At 37.1% G+C, this 25,209-nt stretch overlaps 1 protein-coding gene across 1 annotated transcript; it reads left to right on the top strand.

Moving 5' to 3' along the window:
• The first annotated feature begins 6,183 nt into the window (after positions 1 to 6,183).
• On the top strand, positions 6,184 to 18,140 carry tmem276a (transmembrane protein 276a). The gene is made up of 5 exons (XM_058767152.1): positions 6,184 to 6,678; positions 8,298 to 8,411; positions 14,380 to 14,517; positions 14,775 to 15,025; positions 17,831 to 18,140. Exons 1-5 carry the CDS (start codon positions 6,333 to 6,335, stop codon positions 17,843 to 17,845), a joined length of 864 nt encoding a protein of 287 aa, XP_058623135.1. The 5' UTR covers positions 6,184 to 6,332; the 3' UTR covers positions 17,846 to 18,140.
• Positions 18,141 to 25,209: the final 7,069 nt, after the last annotated feature.

Genomic DNA, 25,209 nt, shown 5'->3' with positions numbered 1-25,209 from the left:
GAAATGCAATATACCAACTGAAAAAAACAAAACAAAAAAACAACAACAACAAAAAAACAGCAACAACTGTAATAAAGAAAAAGCTTTCAGAATATTCAAACAGTCAAATCAAGTATACACTTTTTTAAGCATTAGAGGCTATTTGTTTGTTTGTTTGTTTGCCAGTAACAATTTTATTGTTACTATAAAAATTTACATCCTGCAGTTTGCATCAAACAAACAGGTTATGCCTTATTTTGTACCTTAAGTCGTGACGTATTGTCAAGTATGGTGACCCATACTCAAAATTGGTGCTCTGCATTTAACCCATCCAAATGCACACACACACACACGTTGTTGGAGCCATTGCTCCAGCGCCTGGGGAGCAATTAGGGGTTCGGTGCTTTGCTCAAGGGCACTTTAGTTATGGTATCGAAGGTGGAGAGAGTGCTGTTCATTCACAATCCCCACCTTCAATTCCTGCCAGCGTGAGAATCAAACCGGCAACCTTCAAGTTACAAGCCCGACTCCCTAACCATTAAGCCACGACTACCCCTCAACTACCCTCTGATTGTCCTCCATTATAAAAGACAGACCATTTGTTGAAATAAGAAAACAAATATCTTTATTTTTCAGGCCTTATTTTGTACCTTATTTATGTACCTTACATTATCTAACTTGGCTGCCACAAATATAAAAGAATGACTCTCTAAAGGTAAGTTATACACCATACATCTAATACCCACACGCATCACAGGGCATGATGAGTGAGTCAAACGGAATGACTTGTAACAACAATGAGATGACAGCTGGCTGTCTTGGTTATTATCTCTGTTAACAAACTTCCTGTAGGTTACAGCCACTACAGCCATGATAACCGCACTGCACTCTGACTAGCCACACGTTTGAGCAGGTTTTCTCACTTTCTCTCGCCTTCAGGTCTTTCACAAATATACATGAACACTATTCATACTGGAAATCAAGTAAGATTCTTAGTAATTTTACAGTAACACCGGAAACACCTGTTAAATGTTGCTATGTGCAATAAAAAAAAATTAAAAATAAATTTCATGTGGAATACATTTTTCAGCATGATGTCATAGGAGAACATTGTTAAGTTCCACATAGAACTTTTTATTTCCTAGTTCTTCAGAAAAAAGATCTATGTACTGGTCAACTACATCATTTTATTTGTGTAAATGATCTGTCTGACAGGTATGGTGTGCAACAAGGCTCAGTATTGGGCCCTTTGTTGTTCTCTATGTACCAACTCCTTTTTGTGTTATTAGACAGCATGTCATTACTTTTCATAGCTAACACACAGCTTTCCTCCAGATAAAATTAAATTTGTTAAGTTTTTTTAATTGGCAGATTACATGTAAGTCGCTTTGGATAAAAGCGTCTGCAAAATGACTAAATGTAAATGTAAATGTAAATGTAATTAAGGAGATTTAATACAAAATATTAAGTAATTTCCAGGATCAAAACAGTTCACTTATAATCTTTGTCTGTAAGAACCTTTTTTAGACCAAGAGTTTCCACCTGAGACGTTACGGTTAGTTATGGAACATTCTCTTCTTATTATGATGCTGATAAAGTAGTGAATGCATTCATAACTGGACCTGATGATTACACTGTAATGTGGGGTACATTCCAATCATCTTTCCACTGCTAACTTATCCAGTTCCATAGCATTTTTTTCTTACATATATATTATTAGTCATTAGTCACCTTTATTTATATAGCGCTTTTAACAATACAGATTGTGTCAAAGCACTTAACAGTATCAAATTGGAGGATAGAGTGTCAGTAATGTATAATGATAAGATTAAACACTCAATTTTCAGTTAAAGGCATTTCATTATTGAATTCAGAGATGTCATTGTCTAGCTCAGTTTAGTTTAAATAGTATCTGTGCAATCAAATCGGCGATAATCGCTAGAAATTAAGTGTCCCCAACTGAGCAAGCCAGAGGCGACAGCGGCAAGGAACCAAAACTCCCTCTGTGACAGAATGGAGAAAAAAACCTTGGGAGAAACCAGGCTCAGTCGGGGGGCCAGTTCTCCTCTGACCAGACGAAACCGCAGTTTAAAAGTTTATATTTCTATTTTAATTTTGTTGCAGTCTCCGCTGACGATCAGGGCTGTAGACATCATCTCTTGGTGCTGATCCACCATCTGATCGGATACGGACTGAGAAACAAAATAGGAAAGAAACAGACAAATATTAGCGTAGATGCCATTCTACTTACGATGTAACGAGTACATCGTGTGTTATGGGGAGTGTTCCCGGTTCCGGTTGATCTAATTAATGCAGCCTAACAATCCTTTAACGGATTTGAATAATAGAAGCATATTAGTGTGTTATGTGTAAGCCAGGCTAAAGAGATGGGTCTTTAGTCTAGATTTAAACTGACAGAGTGTGTCTGCCTCCCGAACAGTGTTAGGTAGATTGTTTCAGAGTTTGGGTGCTAAATAGGAATAGGATCTGCCGCCCGCAGTCGATTTTGATATCAAATGGCCAGAGTTTTGAGAACGCATTGGACGTGGAGGACTATAATGTGATAAGAGCTCGCTCAAGTACTGAGGAGCTAAACCATTCAGGGCTTTATAAGTAATTAACAAGATTTTAAAATCTATCCGATGTTCGATAGGGAGCCAGTGCAGTGTTGACAGAATCGGGCTAATATGGTCATATTTCCTGGTTCTAGTAAGGACTCTAGCTGCTGCATTTTGGACCAACTGTAGTTTGTTGATCAAGCATGCAGAACAACCACCCAATAAAGCATTACAATAGTCTAACCTTGAGGTCATAAACGTATGAATTAACATTTCTGCATTTGACGTTGAGAGCATCGGTCGCAATTTAGATATGCTTTTGAGATGAAAAAACACAGTTTTACAGATGCTAGAAACATAGCTTTCAAATGAAAGATTGCTATCAAACAGCACACCTAGGTTCCTGACTGATGAAGAAGAATTGACAGAGCAGCCATCAAGTGTTAGATAATGTTCTAAGTTATTACATGTGGGGTTTTTAGGTCCGATAATTAACACCTCTGTTTTTTTCAGAATTTAGCAGTAAAAAATTACTCGTCATCCAGTTTTTTATATCGACTATGCATTCCGTTCGTTTCTCAATTTGTTGCGTTTCACCGGGACGTGACGAAATATAGAGCTGAGTATCATCAGCATAACAGTGAAAGCTAACACCATGTCTCCTGATAATATCTCCCAAGGGTAACATGTAAAGCGTGAAAAGTAACAGCCCTAGTACTGAGCCTTGAGGTACTCCATACTGCACTTGTGATCGATATACCTCTTCATTCACTGCTACGAACTGATGGCGGTCAGATAAGCACGATTTGAACCATGCTAAGGCGCTTCCACTAATGCCAACAAAGTTTTCTAGTCTATTCAAAAGAATGTTGTGGTCGATAGTGTCGAACGCAGCGCTAAGATCCAGTAGAACTAATAAAGAGTTATATATATCATGTAATGGTCTAGCCCATCAATATCTAAGATAACACTTTCTCTATCCACACCTTCAGGAGACCAGTTTTGAGGTTCACTGGCTCTGGCCTTGCCCTGTTTTCAACTCCACAGCTCCTCTTCATCTGCATTTATCTCACTCAGTTTCAGATCTTAACCAGTGACTGTCACCAAAAGAGGATGTTTCTCATTATCAATCCTGCATGTTTTATTAATTTGTTGAAACATGTCAGGTGAGGTGGGTTTCCCCAACTGGATGTTGGTTTCTCCCAGAGCTGCTTTCTTATCATATCTCACTGTATCTTATTTTATCCTGGGGAGTTTTTCTTTTTTATTGTTTTTGACTTGCTTGCTGGGATCTGTAAGGCACTATTCTATATAAAACTGTTTTGAAATTATTTTTATTGTGCCATGTGCTGACTTATATGTAAAGCGAATTTATTTAAATTGTTTTAAAGAACCAGTTACCAAAATGCACTTTCTCCAAATAACCATAATAAATAGTTTTTGAAAAGAAGAGGGTTTTTTGGAGCAAAGTTGCTAAAAATAACAACCGAAGACCCATTATATTAAGTGCCACTCACCGACAATCTTCAGAGCATGAATAACTTCTGATAGTCATAGCTAAAAACTAAGGGATCACTGCTCAACTAGAGTGATTCAATATGCAGTTTGCAAGTGCTGAACAGTGCTGATGCTCTACCTCCATCATCTGGTAATGAAGAGTATCTTACAGTATATGTCCACATCTGCTAGTGCTGAAGCATTATTTATACCCCGCTGAGAATAGATTAATTTGGATCAGCTTGAATTCCAAGATGGTCTTAACTGGTTTTAGGTGAGCAATGCTATCCTGTTACTGGCACAAGATGGTTAGGATACTCTCTCATGTATACCAGAGCAGTGTAACCATTCTGAACTTACATGACAGTGACCAACAATCTAACAAACAACAGCAACTATAGTAGTAAGTAGTAGTAGTATAGCTAAAAACAGCATCAGTTAGGTTTTTTGGATTTATTCGGGTAGGTTCATAATGCAAAAAGTTGCACTAATGGGTGACTCTCAGAATAATATGTTCCGGTCATACACTATATAGAAAAAAGTATTATTATTGAATTTGGGTTAATCAGACCCATTGCCACAGGTGTATAAAATCAAGTACCTAGCCACGCAGTCTGCATTTACAAACATATGTGAGAAAATGGGTCATTCTGAAGAGCTCTGTGAATTCAAACGTAATACTATGATAGGATGCCACATCTACATCATCTCAAAAACGACGGGAGCTTCAAATAATGGGTTTCAATGGCCGAGCAGCTGCAGCCTTAATGCCAAACATGGGATGGAGTTGGGCTCAGCTCCTTACTTCCAGTGAAGGGAAATCCTAATGCTTCAGAATTCGACATTTTGGACAATTCTGTGCTTCCAACTTTGTGGGAATAGTTTGGGGAAGAACATTTTCAATTCCAGCATAACTGTTTACAAAGCAAGGTCCATAAAGACATTGTTACACCAACCACACACTTATGTTCACATATTCATCACATTTCAACTCAAATTCAGAAACAGATGAGACAATGGGATCCATTTGAGGTCTAAGAGACCACGAGTCCCTTTTATTAAGGGAAAACACACTTAACCCTCTCTGGTACAGAAGTATATTTTAAAAATGGACCAAAAAATATTTTGCATTTACAAGCTCCTAAAACATTTCTGTCCTTAATGTGATAAATTATACAATCTTTCAGGGCAATGAGATGCAGAATTTGGGTCTTAGCTGAAGATAAATAGAGTTGATTAAAATTCAGTAGATTTTAAAGATTAATCCTCCTTTTCTGTTTGGGTTCTGAGAGGAAATGTATAATTATGTTTTAGAAAAAAATAATCAACTTGATGTCTAAGCATTTTCACACATACCTTATTGTGAAAATAGTTTGGGGAAGACCATTTTCTATTCCAGCATAACTGTTTACAAACCAAGGTCCATAAAGACATTGTTACTTTTGAGTTTGTAAATGCGTTTTATTTTTAAAAATATATCATCTCTGTTTTTATTTTTTTATTTTAGTAAAACTGAATTGAATTTTATTAATACTACTACTACAACCACACCATCCATTACTACACAGATACTATTTAAACTAAACTGAGCTAGACAATGACATCTCTGAATTCAATAATGAAATGCCTTAAACTGAAAATTGAGTGTTTAATCTTATCATTATACATTACTGACACTCTATCTTCCAATTTGATACTGTTAAGTGCTTTGACACAATCTGTATTGTTAAAAGCGCTATATAAATAAAGGTGACTTGACTTGACATTAATAATAATAATAATAATAATAATAATAAAAACCTAGGTTTTTGAAAGCAACGAACCAGAGATTACAAGCATTTATACCTCAGCAGGTATAAGATAATGTGACAACTTGTCTCCCACATCCCACATTATTTCCCATTTCAATTAATTTTCACAAAAAAAAAAAAACAAACAAAAAAAAGTTTTAATGTCAAAAATCTCAAAGGCCCTACATTACACTATCTTTTTGCGTTTTTATCCATGAATGTATATATGTAAATTGGGTGTAATATCACCCGGACACGTTTATAAGATTCGACCGAATATCCTTTATGGAAACAGCGGCATAACAGCTGCCGTCTGACGAATCCGGAGCGCTTTCATCAGCAGTCTCCAGTGTCGGCATTGGTCCTCCTTCATCCCGAGTCCAAGCGAGCAGCAGCAGACGCACAAACATGTCTGTCTAGAGCTCCAGCAGCATATTTATCGTCCTGTTATGTCGGGTTTAGGATGATATGGGCTCGGCGGAAGATGTGACAGTTGTCCGCGGGTATCATGAGGATATTAACGGCGTCGGGGCTCTTCCTGGCCTTCTGCTCCATCGGGCTCTTGACCATGGCCATCAGCACGGACTACTGGTACGAAACAGATGCGCGGAAACACCGGGACCGATGCAAAAAATACGCCAGCAAGAGAAATGACCCAGGATACATATACATCTCCAACCAGAACCTCCCACTCCGGATGCGACCTAAAGCGAGTCCTCTGCGGGAATCCCCGCACCCTGAGCCCGTCATGGAATCACGCTGCAGCCGCCGCTACAACTCAACCACAACCGGACTGTGGAGGAAATGCCACCGAGAAGGGTTCGATCTGGAGAACGAGGACCTGATTTTTAAAGGTGATGATGATGATGCTAAATGGGCCACATGTGAGCAGTACCCAGATCTGAAGCTGATGTTGCACAGCTGTAGTGTGTGTATGTGTTTGTTGAACATGTGTGAAGGAGCGCTGAAGATTGTTTGGCGCTATCCAGGGTGCTGATCTCTAACATCAACACCAGCCACACACTCATGTTCACTCATTCATCATGGGATCTAAGAGATCAGGAGGCCCTTTTATTAAGGGAAAACACATTTAACCCTCTCTGGCACAGTGTATTTGTTTCTTTTTTGAGTTCCTTTTGATCACTCTAATGACAAAAGCAGAAGTAGATTTTAAAATGTTCCAAAAATATAAATTTTCTTTGATGCACTGACGCGTTTACAAGCTTCTAAAACATTTCTGTCCTTAATGTGATAAATTATACAGTCTTTCAGGGCAATGAGATGCAGATTTTGGGTCTTAGCTGAAGATAAATAGAGTTAATTAAAATTCAGTAGATTTGAAAGATTAATCCTCCTGTTCTGTTTGGGGTCTGAGAGAAAAATTATAATTATGTTTTAGAAAAATAATCAACTTGATGTCTAAGTGTTTTCCACACATACAAAACATAAATCCAAATCAAATTTCTGACTGATGTAGTAGTACTCTCCTGTCAGTGTATATATTGCAAAAGTATATATAAATTGTATAAATGATATATTTCTTCAGTGTGTTCCTGCTGGGATCAAACTGTATAGCCAAATGGAAATATTTTCACAACAAAAATACTTTTTTTTTTTTTTACAATAAAGGTTCTAAAAGGTGGCTTTTGCAGAGATGGGTTCCCCAAAGAACCTTTCTATGAACAGCGAACATACTTTTTCTTATTTTGGAGAAACTTTTAGTAATCTAAAGAACCTTTTTCCATTATAAAGAAACTTTGTGCGATAGAAAGTTTCCATGGATGTTAAATTTTCTTCATGGACCCATAAATACAAATAAAGAATCAAAAATTGAAATTATGAGAATCAAAATTATTATTATTCAGTTATAAATATTTTTTACATGTACACCACTGGGACCACAAACAGGAAGTGAAGTCAGTCTCAGCAGGGCATGAGAATTGATCGACTTGCTTGATTGATTTTGTTTATGGTCCAGTTAGAACATTTAATGATCATAATTCACATGAAAACATTGAAAAATGAAAAAATGAAAATTCTGTCGTCATTTACTCACCCTCAAGTAGTTCCAAACCTGTATGAATGTCTTTGTTCTGCTGAACACAAAGGAAGATATTCTGAAGAATGTGGGAAACAGAGCAGTTCTGGGGCACCATTGACTTCCATAGATTTTTTTTCTCCCTACTATGGAAGTCAATGGTGCCCCAAAACAGCCTGGTTACAAACTTTCTTCAGAATATCTTCCTATGTGTTCAGCAGAACAACGAAATTCATACAGGTTTGGAACTACTTGAGGGTGAGTAAATGATGACAGAATTTTCATTTTTGGGTGAACTATCCCTTTAAGGGCCTGAATATGTGTTTAGATGTGTTTTTTGTGAAATGTGTCTAAATTGCTTCTCTACATAGATGTATCATCTGATCTTCACTATTATGGCTGAAGTTATCAGACTGTTTCTGTGAATTTCTGCAGGTTTACTTCTGCGTTGCACGCCGGTGAAGTATTACTATTCCTCAGTGAATATCCCACGGAATCTGCCAGTGAACATCACCAAGACTATAAGACAAGACGAATGGCACGCTCTCCGTAAGTCATATTAACTGCGAGTGTATGTGTGTGGCTCAGTGTTTGGGCTGGTAACTGAACGTTTGTAGGTTTCAATCTCACAAGCTTTGATCTATGAACCATCATCATTGTGCTCTTGATCACACTTAATCTCTGAACATAGGCTACTTTGTACTAAAGCATCATTTAAATTATTTATTAATACATTTGTAACATGAAGTCTGCACAAACGTGTAACACTTATTATACATATAGCTTAACAATACCTTAGATTGTTTATTGAATAATTTATTTAATTTGATAAGTTGCTTTCAGCTATCAATAACAGTGCACTCTCTGCTTAATATAACATGTTTTACCATTAAATCCATCTGAATCCAGGCAGCATTTTCTCTGTAAATTAGTACCTGGAAGCAGTCCTGACTTTGATTTCTGACCTTCTTTGATTTTGATTTTTCAGGCCTTCCAAAACACATATATTACAATCATGAAATTAGTGTTGAGGAGTAACTAGTTACATGTAACAGTGTTACGTAATTTAATTTCAAAGTGCGGTAACACTTTATTTTAAGGTGTCCTTGTTACACATGTTACATGTACTTACTATTATAATAACAATTAATTATGCATAATTACATGCAAGTAACCCTATGCCAAACCCTAACCCTAACCATATAGTAAGTACATGTACTTAATTAAAATTACTCAGCACTTAAATGTATAATTACACTGTAACAAAGAGACATTACAATAAAGTGTAACCTTTGCACTGACTTCACTAAAATATGAGACACCAGTGTCTCAGGAATTTAGGACACAGAATAGGACACAGCATGCTTATTCAATTACTGTTTTATTTCCTATTTGGGTTTGTGTATATGCTTTATTTTTTAAGACTAAAGGTCATTGCACACAATTTTCGTCCGAAATTTTCACACGTAAAAAAATAAATACAACCTCACGTTGTGTCAATCACATTTACACACTGCCTCCGAAACATTCGTCCATCATAAAGAAATTCGGATCAGCTTCGATTTTCTGCGGAAAGGATGAGGAATACAGAAAAACGCACACAAAAAAAACTCAGTGTGCAATGACTTTGACAGTTTTTGCTATGCAAAGATTTGATTTAAAAAACAGTATCATAGCTATTAAACTATTAAACTTTTCTTTCTTTCCTCTTTCTTTTAAATAAGTCAAACAAATGAACGACATCATATCTGACAGATTATATAATGACGTAGCAATGTCTAATTTGTAGAGCAATGGGGAAAAGTTAAATAAAAATACATGCATTTATTGTATATTTACCACAACAGTAAATTTAAAATAACAAATATGATGAGGTATTTAAGCAATAATTGATAAATATCACAATGAATACACTAAACTAGTTACTGCAGAGGGAGGTGTTTTGTGTGCTAGGCATTATTGCTTAGTATTTCTGGTTTTGAATGTCCAAATCTGTTTTACAATGTAACACAAACTAGATTAAAACGTTTTTGTTGGTTTTAGAAAGCCTGGCCTGAAAGTTTAAATTAGTTTTAAAGGGAGTGACAAAGAGTTGGCCAATGACAGCATGTCGGGCTTGGTAGCTGACCCCGCCCTCCTGCCTTCACCCGCACCCAGTGCCGCCAAACTCGGGATGGATGCCGAACTTCTCTGGGTCCTCTTGAAAGCGGTTGAAGAGCTGGGATTGGAGTGGTCTCCACCAGAGGAGCACTCTTGCAGCCGTCTGGACGAGTGGTTCCTGCCGGGGCGCCATCAGACCCCTCGCCAGCGTTCCTCGCTGTTCTCCCTGAAGTCCACGACGAGCTCACGGGGTCATGGCACTCCCCCTACTCCTCTCACCTCCTTACTTCCGCTTCATCCGCCCTCATTACGGTTGACGGTGCTTTAGAAAAGGGGTATGAGAAGATGCTTCCTCTGGACGAGTCATTGGCTGCACATCTCTTCCTGCCCACTGCTATCGGCTGGAAGGCAAAGGCCGCCCACCCGTCCAAGCCATGCAGGACCACTTCAATGCTTGCTGGACGCTCCTATGCTTCAGCTGGACAGGCGCTTCAGCGCTCCATTCTATGGCGGTCCTCCAGGTCTTTCAGGCAATAGGAAGGTCCATGGCCAGTGCAGAGTGCAGCTGGTCACTGGAGTTTATCCAACCCCTTGCCACGCGGGCCGAGGCCTGGCAGGCCATTCCCGGAGTGTCAGAGTGGGTTATGAGGATAATAAAGCGAGGTTATTCTCTCCAATTCGCTCGAAGACCCCCGAGCTTCAGCGGCGTGGTCTCCACCTCGGTGCGAAGCGAGAACGCCCACATTCTTCGCTCAGAGGTGATGAATCTGCTGGAAAAAGGAGCTATCGAAAGGGTTCCTCCAGCTCAGAGCGAGTCAGGCTTCTACAGCCGTTACTTCCTTGTCCCCAAAAAGGATGGCGGCCTCTGGCCCATCCTCGATCTTAGACACCTGAATTGCGCCCTCATGAAGAGGTCGTTCAGGATGATAACGCTGAAACAGATCCTCTCACAGATTCGCACAGGGGACTGGTTCTTTTCTCTGGACCTGAAAGACGCATACATTCACATCCAGATAGCCCCCCATCACAGATGATTCTTGAGATTCGCCTTCAAGGGAGTGGCTTATCAGTACACAGTCCTTCCCTTTGGACTGTCTCTGGCTCCCACAAGTAATAACAGGCAGATACAACTACCGTCATAATTTATTTAAAAAAAAAAAAAAAATATTCAGATAATATTCCACAAAACGATTGATTTGTGAGAGGAATAGACGCGATCGCCATCTCCGTCTGCTGTAAAGCTCTTCCTGTGTGCTGTCTCTGTGTGCGAATTCAAAAAATGCCGCCAGAAGAAGCCTTACGTTAGCAATTGGCTCTTGTGTGTCTCGTGACCGATTGTGTCATGCTGTTGTGAAATCCCATTGGCTCTTGAGTGTTTTGTGACCTATTGCGTCATGTTACGGGAGTATCTTTCTGAATGAGATGTGAGTGCGTTAACGGAGCGGGATCATTTTCAGCAATTAAAACCTTATGTTTTACTCTCTTCTTCGCATAAATATATTGTATGGCTTCAGAAGACTTGGAATGCAACACGACATGTTTGTAATGCTTTTATACTGTTTGTTTATTTTATACCTGTGACTGTACTTTTTATTTGCCAGTTACGTGTTTTATATTGTTCAGAAGTGGGTAGGTTTAGGGTAGGGGTGGGGTTACGTGCTCCAATGAAAGTATAAATTTATGTAAAATTATTTATATTTAATACAAATGCAAGAAAACCATTAAATTAAGACAAACAACTGAAAACAATGGAGGACCCTGTGCGTCGAAAAATGATGCTAAAGGGGTACCTTGAGCGTCAAAAAGTGATGCCAAGGGGTCCTGACTAAGCGTCAATATATGACGAGTTGGGAGTGAGACCGTGTTGTTCAGTGCTGGTTGAAACCACGGGTTACATCCCATGCATGGCATCACGGATGCCTGCAAATCAGGGTGAGCAAGGCCTGTGTAACAGGGCAAGGTTTTATAAAAACATCATGAACTTTGAGTGGGACAGTATTTAGTAAGGTGAAGTCACATGTTCTGCAACCAGAAGTCATAGCATTTTGTTTTGTTCAGTCCAGTCTCATTGGTGAAGTGGAAACAGTGTCATTTATAATGCTTTAATAAAAGCCTAATGTTTTAAAGCCATCTCTTGTCCGAGCAATTTGTGTTCAAGTAATTTTAAGTTGTATTTCATTTTAGAATATAAATTTTAAATCATTAGCTTCTAGCAGTGTTACAAATGTTAAGATCACATTTTACAGTACTTTAATATTACAGCAATAAAGAGCTTATGAAATTACTGTTGGAATACTAAAATAACAGTGTAATGACAGTATAATACTGTATAGCTTATATTTTCTACATCACAGTACTGTACTATTTTTTACAGTAATAAACTGTTGTTGCAGATTACACTGTAAAATTACAGCATTATACTGGTGAATCTAGCTGCCAGTAGTTTACTGTAATTTAACAGTGAATTTTTTTTCAGTGTGGGTTCCCATAGCATCTTTAGACAAAGATGCAGTACGAGTGAAGTATCGACAGGCAACATACTCGGTTACTGTCATAACCTCGGTTCCCTGAGATACGGAACGAGTACTGCGTACCTTTCTGTGCTAGGTAGCTGCATGACTCAGTCATTGCTTCAGTCGAAGTAACCTGAGGATCCTATGGTGAAACGGCTGCTTTTATAGCCAGATGGCTCCGCTGCCGAGCCATTGTTTCGTTTTTAACACACTGCAAGAACCAATGGCTGTGCAGTTTCACTGACCCCCCACCCCTTCAACCTCTGCAGCAATGCTGGCAGCACTCATACGTCTATTTCCCAAACACAACCTCTGGATATGACGCTGAGCACATGCACTCAACTTCTTTGGTCAACCATGGCGAGGCCTGTTCTGAGTGGAACCTGTCCTGTTAAACCGCTGTATGGTCTTGGCCACTGTGCTGCAGTTCAGTTTCAGGGTCTTGTCAATCTTCTTATAGCCTATGCCATCTTTATGTGGAGCAACAATTCTTTTTTTCAGATCCTCAGAGAGTTCTTTGCCATGAGGTGCCATGTTGAACTTCCAGTGACCAGTATGAGAGAGTGAGAGCGATAACACCAAATTTAACACACCTGCTCCCCATTCACACCTGAGACCTTGTAACACTAATAAGTCACATGACACCGGGGAGAGAAAATGGCTAATTGGGCCCAATTTGGACATTTTCACTTAGGGGTGTACTCACTTTTGTGGTGAGCGGTTTAGACATTAATGGCTATGTGTTGAGTTATTTTGAGGGGACAGCAAATTTACACTGTTATACAAGCTGTACACTCACTATATTAAATTGTAGCAAAGTGTCATTTCTTCAGTGTTGTCACATGAAAAGGTATAATAAAATATTTACAAAAATGTGAGGGGTGTACTCACTTCTGTGAGATACTGTACATGTTTTTACATTGTACCATTATATAAATATTTAAAAAATACACTTACACCAAACCACACATATTGCTAACCCTAACCGTATCCCACAGCAAAAGTGTTTTGAACTACAACATGAACATAATAGGTACATTGTACGTAACAATTAATCTATTTGGTGCATTTGTTAGTAAGTACATGTAATTTGTATAACAAGAACACCTTAAAATAAAGTGTAACCTCAAATATTATTTTTCCAAGTAATACATTCAATACAACAGATGTAATGTCAGCACAGCAAGTAAAGAGATGCATATCTTATTTAATACCTTGACTTTGGGGTATTCTATCTGTCAGATCATTAACTATAAACATGTTGCAATAGCATCTAACAACCAGTCAATGTTTCCAAACACTTGTCTTAATGTTGAACATTTGTCTGTTTAATAGGTTACGATAGAAACCGAGTACGTTTTTATTATGTTATCATGTTTTTGTTGTGTTAGTTAGCTGTATTTTTAGTTATTTGTTAACCTAATCAAAATAACCCAACTGCAGTTTGATTGAGATTAATTGGAATGCACAATGAAATTTTTTTAAATTGTTAAAAACAGAGTTATCTGTTTTTGCAAATGAACTCTTCTTCATTTGTAGTTACACATTTGTGATGAAGACAATTCAATTTAGTAGATATACTAATGCTACTGTAAATGTAATGTTACGTGCTTCACATGTGATTTAAATACTAAAAAGTGTCCTTTTTTAAAGCACAAAAAGATTATTTAAGCAATGATTCAAAATGTACTTTAAAACCTAAAATCTGACATTTGTACAAAGTGCACTTTTAAAGTGTGTCAAGAAACATAGACTGATATTTCACTAATATAATATTATCTGCAAGTACATTTTTTAATAATATACTTTTAAGATTTGAAGTACACAACAAGTGCACATTCAATACAATTAAGCACGCTTCATTTTTCACAAGGGATCCTTCAGCGCTCTGTTTTCTCCTGCAGATTTGCAGCGGATGACGGCAGGGTTCATCGGTATGGCTGTGGCCATCATTCTGTTTGGCTGGATCGTTGGTGTGCTGGGCTGCTGGAAACACAATGAGCTGATGCAGTATGTAGCTGGACTGCTCTTCCTGATGGGAGGTGAGACGCACACAGTACAAACGACCACCAGATGGCAGCTTATTACTGAGACAAGAAAAAAAAAAAAAACAGCATATTGCATATTTCTCAATAGCATATTGCTTTGAAAAGTTTGTAATGGCATACTTCTACTGTGAACAGTGTTTCTGTATCTATCTTGCCTTTCCGTTTTCTTCTTCCAGAGTCTTTTCTTTGAGTTCTTGTTGTGTTGTTATGAACTCACAGTGGTGTTTTGTTTGTGACTGTGTTTTTTACAGGCACCTGCTGCATCATTTCCTTGTGCACATGTGTGGCTGGCATTAACTTTGAGCTCTCACGGTACCCGCGCTACCTATACGGCCTACCGGAGGACATCAGTCACGGGTACGGCTGGTCCATGTTCAGCGCATGGGGCGGTCTGGGTCTGACACTGCTGGCTGGGTTTCTGTGCACTCTGGCACCCTCTCTGCACAGTCCCCAGATCAGCAGCAGCAGCGGCACACACAAACCGCGGCAGGAGAACGGCATGGTGTGACGCTCATACACTCCAAACACCATACATATAGATCCGCTAGCACAGACTCGTCACCCTGATATAGACAAGGTCTTTACATGTCAGAGAGAAATGGCAAATAAACTGTCACACACACACTGCAGACACTGTGCAGATACACTGATATAATACGATGGTGGGAATAAATCATGATCCAGAATGCAGCTGAGCGAATCATTGCTGGAGCTGAAAGAAAACATGCACTGAAAAACATTGTCAATCAGCATGATTGTCTTATTTTCCAGAAACAAATAACTATACATTATATGCAAGTACTTTATTGTATTGAATGTGCACTTGTAGTGTACTTCAAATCTTCAAAGTACAACCCGAATTACGGAAATATTGGGACGTTTTTTTACATTTTAATAAAATGAAAACTAAAAGAATTTCAAATCACATGAGCCAATATTTTATTCACAATAGAACATAGATAACATAACAAATGTTTAAACTGAGAAATTTTACAATTTTATGCACAAAATGAGCTCATTTCAAATTTGATGCCTGCTACAGGTCTCAAAATAGTTGGGACGGGGTCATGTTTACCATGGTGTAGCATCTCCTCTTCTTTTCAAAACAGTCTAAAGACGTCTGGGCATCGAGGTTATGAGTTTTGGTGTTGGAATTTGGTCCCATTCTTGCCTGATATAGGTTTCCAGCTGCTGAAGAGTTTGTGGTCATCTTTAATGTATTTTTCATTTAATGATGCGCCAAATGTTCTCTATAGGTGAAAGATCTGGACTGCAGGCAGGCCAATTCAGCACCCGGACTCTTCTACTACGAAGCCATGCTGTTGTAATAGCTACAGTATGTGGTTTTGCATTATCCTGCTGAAATACACGTCGTCTGGAGGGGAGCATATGTTGCTCTAAAACCTTTATATACCTTTCAGCATTCATAGTGCCTTCCAAAACATGCAAGCTGCCCATACTGTATGCACTTATGCACCCCCATACCATCAGAGATGCTGGCTTTTGAACTGAACGCTGATAACACGCTGGAAGGTCTCCCTCCTCTTTAGCCCGGAGGACACGGCGTCCGTGATTTCCAACAAGAATGTCAAATTTGAACTCGTCTGACCATAGAACACTTTTCCACTTTGAAACAGTCCATTTTAAATGAGCCTTGGCCCACAGGACACAACGGCGCTTCTGGACCATGTTCACATATGGCTTTCTTTGCAGATGGCATGGCGGATTGTGTTTACCGACAGTGGTTTCTGGAAGTATTCCTTGGCCCATTTAGTAATGTCAATGACAGAATCATGCCGATGAGTGATGCAGTGTCATCGGAGGGACCGAAGATCACGGCATCCAACAAAGGTCTTTGGCCTTGTCCCTTACGCACAAAGATTTCTCCAGTTTCTCTGAAAATTTTGATGAAATTATGCACTGTAAATGATGAGATTTGCAAAGTCTTTGCAATTTGACGTTGAGGAAATTTTTTTTTTTTTTTTAAGTATTCCACAATTTTTTTTACGCACTCCTTCACAGATCGAAGAGCCTCTGCCCATCTTTAATTCTGAGAGACTCTGCCTCTCTACGACATCCCTTTTATAGCTAATCATGTTACAGACCTGATGTCAATTAACTTAATTAGTTGCTAGATGTTCTCCCAGCTGAATCTTTTCAAAATTGTTTGCTTTTTCAGCCCTTTGTTGCCCCCGTACCAACTTTTTTGAGACCCGTAGCAGGCATTAAATTTGAAATGAGCTCATTTAGTGGATAAAAGTGTAAAATTTCTCCATTTAAACATTTGTTATGTTATCTATGTTTTATTTTGAATAAAATATTGGTTCATGTGATTTGAATGTCTTTTAGTTTTCAGTTTATTCAAATTTAAAAAACTTCCCAACATTTCCGAAATTTGGGTTGTATATCAAAAACAACTGTACTCACAGATAATGACATTAATAAAATAAAATACCACTTAAATGTGTTAAACATAACTGTCAAACACACTTAAGCACTAAAAAGTGCACTTTCTAAAAATATCAATTTAAAGGCTTTAATTTAAAGTTAATTTTAAATTATGTTTTAATAGTCTTTTGCCACGCTTTAAAGAAGAACATTTATTTTGTTGTGTTGACTAACATAAAACATATGTAAAGTATTTTTGACAATACATTTAAAATTAATAGATTTTAAATTTACTAATTTGCAACTTGCAAATTGTGTAATAACAAATATATTTCAATACATGCCGTACAAGTTTCAACAGAAATGGCATTAAAGTATATTTTAGTTTATCAAAAATGCTTGTCAGTACATTTGACAGTACACTTTAACCAAAGAGAAATAAAATAAAATAATGATGAAACACAATGCATTCTGTTTGCATTCGAGTATATTCTATATTATTTCCATTAAAATACTCTTTTTAAAAGTGTGCTAAACTGTACTTTCTTTTCACAAAGAATAGCTCCTCCCTATGTGATAACTAACCCCGGCGTCCCCTATTCTCAGAAATGTACAATAAATATATTTTGATCTCATATTGGTTTAAGGATATTTCGATATTTTTACTGGAAAATGAAACAAAAATGCTGATTAGACAAAACACAGACAGACAGAAAGACGACATCTCTGGTTCTTAGGTAATATTTTACTGAAGATTTGCGTCTCTTATGGTGCTCTCTTTCTGTCTTTATCTTTGCCTGTCATTATGTTCGAATCTTTTTCTGTCTTAATGATTGACCGTTTTTGCTTTTCCCGTCTGTTTCTCTCTTCCTTTCTCCTGTTTATGTCTCTCAATGGATTTAATATGGAAATGTCTCAGAGAATGACAGATTAATCTTTTCGTTCAATAAACTGTCCTGTGTCTTGGCTTTGCCTGCTACGTAGAAAAGAGAAAAAAACAGATCAAGGCACAACTAAATAAATATCATTGTCTTCAGTGTCTTCCTATATATGTTTTCTTTCTTTTTTTTTTTTTTTAGTTTTTATAATAAAACTGAAAATGTCAAACAGCACAAGCAAAGTAAATTTGAAGGCAATATGTGAAAATGAACCTGTTGGTGCACAAAATTAGACAGGACATGGTTTGTTTTGAAATCATGATATGATTTATGATCTTTTTTTCTAATAAAATGATCCCGATTCATCATTTGTTATTCACTTTTCTGTTTCTGAATTTCTGAAACACTGTTCAGTCATATTGGCAGTAAGGTTTGAGCGTTATGCTGATGGGTATTTTTATTCCAGCAGATTTCTGGCTGGGTTCATAAAACACCAAAAACAATTTTAATGAGACCACAAATGGAATCTTAGTTATTTCTGTCTGTGGTTGTAATTTTCTACAGCCTTTAGACCTTTAAGGATTGTTTGTACTGAAATTTCATACGTCCATTAATGTTCCTAAACCAGGTAAGAATTTTCAAGAGGACCGGACACAAATATTCTGTAAAGAGCTGGACACACACACACACGCACACGCACGCACACACACACACACACACATATATACATTTCTATCGCAACAACTCTCAGAAGATTTTAGCATGGTAATGGATATGGCAATGTTGATGTATTTGGTCTTGGCAGAATAGGTCTGCTACGCTGCTGCTGCTGCTGTTATTGGTTATTGCTGTTGTTGTAGATTATTGCTGCTGCTGCAAATCAAGTACAGGAACTTGCTACTGCCATACACAGATTCGCTGCTGTGAGTGTTCAAGACATACTGCTATCAGACTCTTTATTATTATTGTTCAATGTATAATATATATATATATATATATATATATATATATATATATAAAATAACCCGTAGCAGATCTATACAGGTGGAGCTGGGGAGGTGGAGGGTTTCAGAGGAACTCTGAAACCGTGCCGCGAAATGCTCTAGTAAATGCTAACCAGCCATTTAAATTTAAAGCAGCAAGCTCATTGGCTGTGTATGCAACATTAACCAATCAGCTTGTGCCAAGTAGTTTATCGCTGTGAATATCTTCAGTGTGTGTTAAAGGGACAGTTCATGCAAAAATGAAAATTACCCTATGATTTACTCAAAATATCAAGTGTTGACATCCTAGTGTTAATGACTTTTAGAGTAAAGTGTTAAAGTTGTGGTGTTGAACTTTAAGGGGAAAACAGCTAAATTAAGTGTTTAATCATACTCACAATATGTGTTTTGTAATATCATATCGTTTTATAGCGATATTTATGAGGTGTGCGCGCCTAAACTTTTTTTTAAAGACATTTTCTTCCACCCGCAAGGCGCACCAGATGAGAACATTTCTTTTTAAAAGGGAAAGTGTTTTATCTCACTTATCATATGTATTTCACAACATCATATTGATTTATAGCGATATTTGTGTGATGTGCACTCCTAAACTTTTTCTCAGAGAGATATTTTCCTTCACTCATGATGCGGAGAAGACGGGAAATTGGTTTTATCAAGGAAAACACAGAAAGTAAGTATTTTACTTTATTTACGATATGTATTTTATAAAATAATATTACTTAATGACAATATTTATATGATGTGCGCACCTAAACATTTCTCACACATGCATTTGAATTGATATGCAGTGCAAATGCAGATGTCCCTTTTAACATGGAAACACCAGAAGTGTTTTACATCATTTATAATATGTTTTTTTTTTTTTTTTTACCAAATCTGAATGGCAATATGGCATTGAGTGGCATTGGTTCTTGTGTCTCGTGACCAAATTTTGTGATTTCATAAAGCATGAATTGTGAGTTTTCATGATGTTGATGTGTCACTGTATTGGATTTGATTGCTGTTTTCATTGAATTAATTTGAAAATAACTTTTAAATATACTCTAACTCTCTATACTGAGTGAGTTAAACTGTCCATCAGTCAAATTGATTTTGTGCCCTCACAAGTCTTGGAATATGGCACACGAGTCGCATAAACTACTTTAGACACTTTATTATCTATTTTTTTAATTTTTTTTTTTTAAAGCATGAGCACGTGTTTTGTGTCTTATGGGTTTGGAATTTCAATTTTAAGTTAACTGTTGCATATTTTAAGATTATTGATTGTCATGCTTAATTTTTTTATTATTAAACAATAATAAAGAGTCTGATCTGAATGTTTCTTTAAACAATGCACCAAATGTAAGTTTTTGGTATGCTTGCATTGTCATTTATGTATGTGCTGTCCCATTGATGTGCATTCATTTTGGTAGGAGGAGTCCAACCATAAGTAAACAGTAAATGTTTACTTATACTCATGCCTTTCCACAGATGCCATGTATGACACTGAAAGGCTTTATAATGGCAGTGAATGAATGTTGATATACAACAGTCCAATAGAAGTCTGATAAAGTGCATAAATCTATCATAAAAAGTGCCCCACATGGCTCCGGGGTGTTAATAAAGGCCTTCTGAAGTGAATAGATTACTGAATGATATTTTCTGCATATCTCACTGCATATGTCACTAAACCCTAAACTAAACCCCCTAACCCTAACCCAAACTACAACATATGTTTGGTGCTTTTAAATGTTCAGATTATTTTAACAGTATTTTATTATGAATTAATAAATACAATATACATTTTTACCAGATATTATACTCCTATTTTGGTAACACTTTAGGGACCAATTCTAACTATTAACTAGTTAGCATGCCTATTATTAACATATTGGCTGTTTATTAGTGCTTATAAAGCACATATTCTACATGACCATTTTCTACATCTCTAATCCTACCAATACTTTAACTATGACTTTTTCCTCAATAAACTCCTAATTTGCTGCTTATTAATAGTTAGAAAGGTAGTTGTTAAGTTTATGGTTTATTAATAGCGAGAATTGGACCTTAAAGTATGAACTCTATTTATTTATTTTTATAATTTACAGTAAGACTGACTGTATTGTACTGCATTTAACTGTAATATTTTTTTATGCATAAGGTATAGTAACTTGTTTGCTATATTTAAATGACAATTTTTTTTTTCCTGCATTTTGTAATTTTCAAAAACATTAGCCTTTTAAGTGTTCCTGCAAGTATTGATAATGTTTATGACTGAATGTAAATCTATTTCAGTGCCTGTGGGAACAGAAGCCATGAACTTTATTTTGGGCTCCTGAGATCTTCACTCCTCCAAACCACATCCACCATGATTTTGGGCAGAAGATTTGCTTCATTAAAGCTAAGCATTCCTTGGATTCAAACTAAACTAAAAACAGTTCATTCAAAGAATATTGTTTGACCAAGAACATCTTCAATATGCAGCAGTTCAGCAAAGTAAACCTGTGCATTTTGTTTTCATGTGCACAACCCTTTATTTTAATATATCAATGAAAGTGTTTATTTAACTCTTACATTTAGTGAATATATTTAAGAATTATTTGAAATGCATCATATGAGCCAATTCACAAAAATCTCCTTCATTTCAGTGGTCTGTGACTAAACTGTGGAAAAAGTTGTCTGAAAAGTTTTGCTCACATCTATGAGTCACTGTTCATGTCTAGGTAGGCTAGATCTGGCCTTTTACTGTGGTAAACATTCAGATTTTCCAAATCAACTCTCCCTATCCATATTTGTGTCAGAAACATCACGAAATGACCATATTTTTAAGGAAAATCAGGACAATTCAGGATATTTCCCTTTATTACCAGTGACAGAGTAATGGCTGTGAATGCTTTTTCAGGTCAGGATGTGAGTATCTGTTTCAGTAAAAGACAAGCACACTTTGCTAACACAGCGTCTCACTTTCTCCATATACGCTGAAATCTGAAACAGAAACGAGAGAGAATCCACATCCGTCTGTTTGCACAGATGTCTAACAATCTAACTTTATATGGATTTGAGAAACTCTTAGTTCGGTAGATTTCTGCAGCTTTCTATTTTTTTTTCAACAAAAAATAAGTAAAATGTTGTTTACTGTGACCCACATGATGTTAAACCAAGCAATATTAGACAAATTTTTTGTTTTCTACAAATTTTTAGGTGATTTTTGCTGTCCTTTTACTAAAATGACTAGCTTAGCTTTGCTTACCTTATTTAACATATGCGTGCTTTGTAACAGTTTGTTCGCTGTGTGCTGTATTTGTCCAATCACTGTTATTAACTTGATAAATATGCAAAGAAAAGTTAAGAGGGTTTAAAACTATAAAGAGTAAAATTTCAGAAGCTGACTAACATGAATTAATTACTAATGCAGGATAATGTGTGAAATATGAAACACAATAACTTATGTTTACACAGGGTAAAGAATGATCTACCAACAATTTCAAGCATGAAAATGAATTTGGATCCCAAAAAGAGTCCACTGATACTCAATACTGAATAAGACTGAGAGCACATGAGTGAAATCTCATTGAAGTGTTTGTTTACTCATTGCCTCCTGTTTCTGATTTGTTCTGTTTTTCCACTCATCTAGACTAAACATTTTGTGAAGAAAATGTGAGCGGTTCTTGCCAATGCAAAAATTAATGCCATGACACTGCATTGATCTGGGTGGTTGCTTGGGCATTGCTAGATGGTCTCTAGAGTACTCGAAGTGGTTGCTAAGGGGTTGTTCACAGTCCAAAATCAAAAGAGCCCATTCTCAAGCTTCCAGTTTCTACATTTTAGCGCACAGTGAAAAGGAGTACTTACTGCAGAAATGATTAATGATTACTTAATGATATATATATTGAGGTATCATTCATGTCAGCATAAATGTGTGATGCCACACACTGAAGAATTTCACACATTAAGAAACTTTATAGTGAGCAGTTCTGCTCATAAAATTGCACTTATGCGTTAAACTTCACATAAAAAGTTTCATTATCCATAAGCTGGATAATGAAGCTGGTAGTGGTTGTGGTTTGGAGCTGGTGTGCAGAGCGGCTGGAGGCTGGATCAGACAGGGCCGGATGGGGAAGGCTTGTGTTTGGACTGGGGTCCCACTGGGGGAAAGGGACTCTGAGGTGAGACACAGGATCAAATCTCTCTCAGCACGCCAAACTTCAGACCGCTTTCTCTTTTTCAGCTCTTCAAAGTTCCCACAGGAAAGAAATATCACAAATGAGAATAATTGTTTCTGAGAATAAAACTGAGACTTTTGCTGAGAATGATAATAATAATAAAAAAAAACAGTAATCAAAAGAAATCTCCTCAATGCCTCAGAATGTGCTCAAATTTTACCATGGTCCGCAAGATCTCAGTATGAAGCCAAAAACTTCTCTTTCTATTCTGATGCTTTATATTAAACGCTCAGAAACTATACGTAAAAAATGTGTTTAATCCCTATCAAAACACTATGAAACTATCAGAGTAACTTTAGAGTTCAGCATTAATGATAATATGATAGTGACTGATGAAGATTATGAAAGAAAGAGAAACACACTTAACAGTTTAGCTAGAAATGGTTCTGTGTTGACATAGTGTGTGTGTGTGTGTGTGTGTGTGTGTAGTAGGTGTGGGGGTGCTATGATGAGCGCCAGCTGCTGTTTGTTTACCAAGGGCAGATTCCAGGAAGGCACACACACACACACACACTGGCCTTGAGAACTAATGACAGTCACTATATGCTAAAGCGAACGCTCACAAAAACCCACTGACGTCATTAGATTTATAGTAAAACATGATTTGGTTTTCAAATAGTGACAACCACATCAACTGGATGTTTTCAACATGTTTCATCATTTTGAGCGCATTTAGCCCTCACAAGCATAGCCAAATTTATACACACAATATTAATTATTACATGCACAAAATGAGTGAGATCATTTAAAACAAAAGGGTGTAGCTAGAGCTCCAGACATGTGATGAACTGTACTGAGTGAGAAAGTAACAAATATAAACAAACTAAATTATTAAGAACCCAAACCATGGCTTTACAGAAAACCTGACATGAACAAACTTTGACAAAACCTTTCATGAACTTAATAAACTTGTTATGGGAAACATTCAGTGTTTGACAGCAGACGAAGGAAATAGTTTATGAGAGCATTTATACAAAATTAACGAGTTGAACTACAAACACCTGCACTGGATTTAGAAAGCATGTGTTGAATTCAATGAGCATCTTGTTGCGTTCTGTATTTATGGGTGTCACGTAAATACCTTCACAGACATACTACATCCATCCCAAACAACATCTGTTGACTCAACATTTGTGGTCTGATGGAGTAGCACATTGACCACTGGTTACACACTTCTGAATATGAGGTATTGTTCCTACTGTTTTCTGGTTCATTATCTTACACTGGGTTCACACTGCATGATTTTCAAAGTCGTTGGATCGTTGCACTTCTCACACTGTGTGACTGTCTGGGGTACAATCTAGTTCAGTGGTTTTCAATCCTGGTCCCGGGTGACCCATTGCTCTGCACATTTTGTGAGTCTCCCTTAATTAACACACCTGATTGAGATCATCAGCTCGTTAGGTGAGAAGTACTGAACTTGAGTGTGTCAGATAAGGGAGACATACAAAATGTGCAGAGCAGTGGGTCTCCAGGAAACCACTGATCTAGTTGCTGTTGTGTGCATGTTACATGACAGAGTGTTGAGAAGCTTTGGAGATGTAGTAGGTTGCAGATTACAAGTTAACCTATTTAAAATGTAGTAAGTAGTGCAACTATTTCACTTACTTTATTAAAAAGTAAAAAAATAAATAAATAAAGTAGATACATTAACCTAAATAGGAAATAAAACAATTATCGAATAAGCACATGTCCTATTCTGTGTCCCAAACATTGGAGTCTCATATTTTATAGCAGTCAGCGCAATTGGGGAAAGAAATCAATTAAATGTGTTTGTGTTATATTCAGACGTTACCCCCTTTGTAATTGTTAAGAATTTTAAGTAACTGTAATTTACTTACACATTTGTTTTCTTCTCAGTAACTGTAACAGATTACAGTTATATTACAATTTGTAATTCCATTACATGTAACTAACACTGATTGGTGGCAGGTGGTCACATATTACATTTTTCAGTTGGAAGAAACACCGACAGCTTTGTCTGGTTTTGCAACCAAACACACGCAAGAATATATAGAGACGTGAGAATGGATTTATTCCTGTCAAAAACGGTGGCCCACAAAAAGCTTGCAATCCAAATCGTCTGTTCACTCATGTGCCGTGAAAAAATGAAAAATAAATAAAGAAGTATATGAAGGAGAGATTGGTCGCTTGCTGAAGTTCTGTTGCAGATATGACTCCTCCCTCTGAACTTTCCCGTGCCCTGTGTCGTGC

Source organism: Onychostoma macrolepis, chromosome 25, assembly GCF_012432095.1.
Source record: "Onychostoma macrolepis isolate SWU-2019 chromosome 25, ASM1243209v1, whole genome shotgun sequence".
NCBI classification, from domain to species: domain Eukaryota; kingdom Metazoa; phylum Chordata; class Actinopteri; order Cypriniformes; family Cyprinidae; genus Onychostoma; species Onychostoma macrolepis.
The sequence above is the reverse complement of the archived record's forward strand: the minus strand, read 5'-3'. Positions and strand labels throughout refer to the sequence as shown.

Coding starts and splice junctions, on each gene's coding strand:
- tmem276a (XM_058767152.1), top strand. CDS start 6,333: ATGAGGATATTAACGGCGTCGGGGCTCTTCCTGGCCTTCTGCTCCATC. Junction 6,679..8,297: donor CGAGGACCTGATTTTTAAAG/GTGATGATGATG, acceptor GAATTTCTGCAG/GTTTACTTCTGCGTTGCACG. Junction 14,518..14,774: donor ACTGCTCTTCCTGATGGGAG/GTGAGACGCACA, acceptor TGTTTTTTACAG/GCACCTGCTGCATCATTTCC.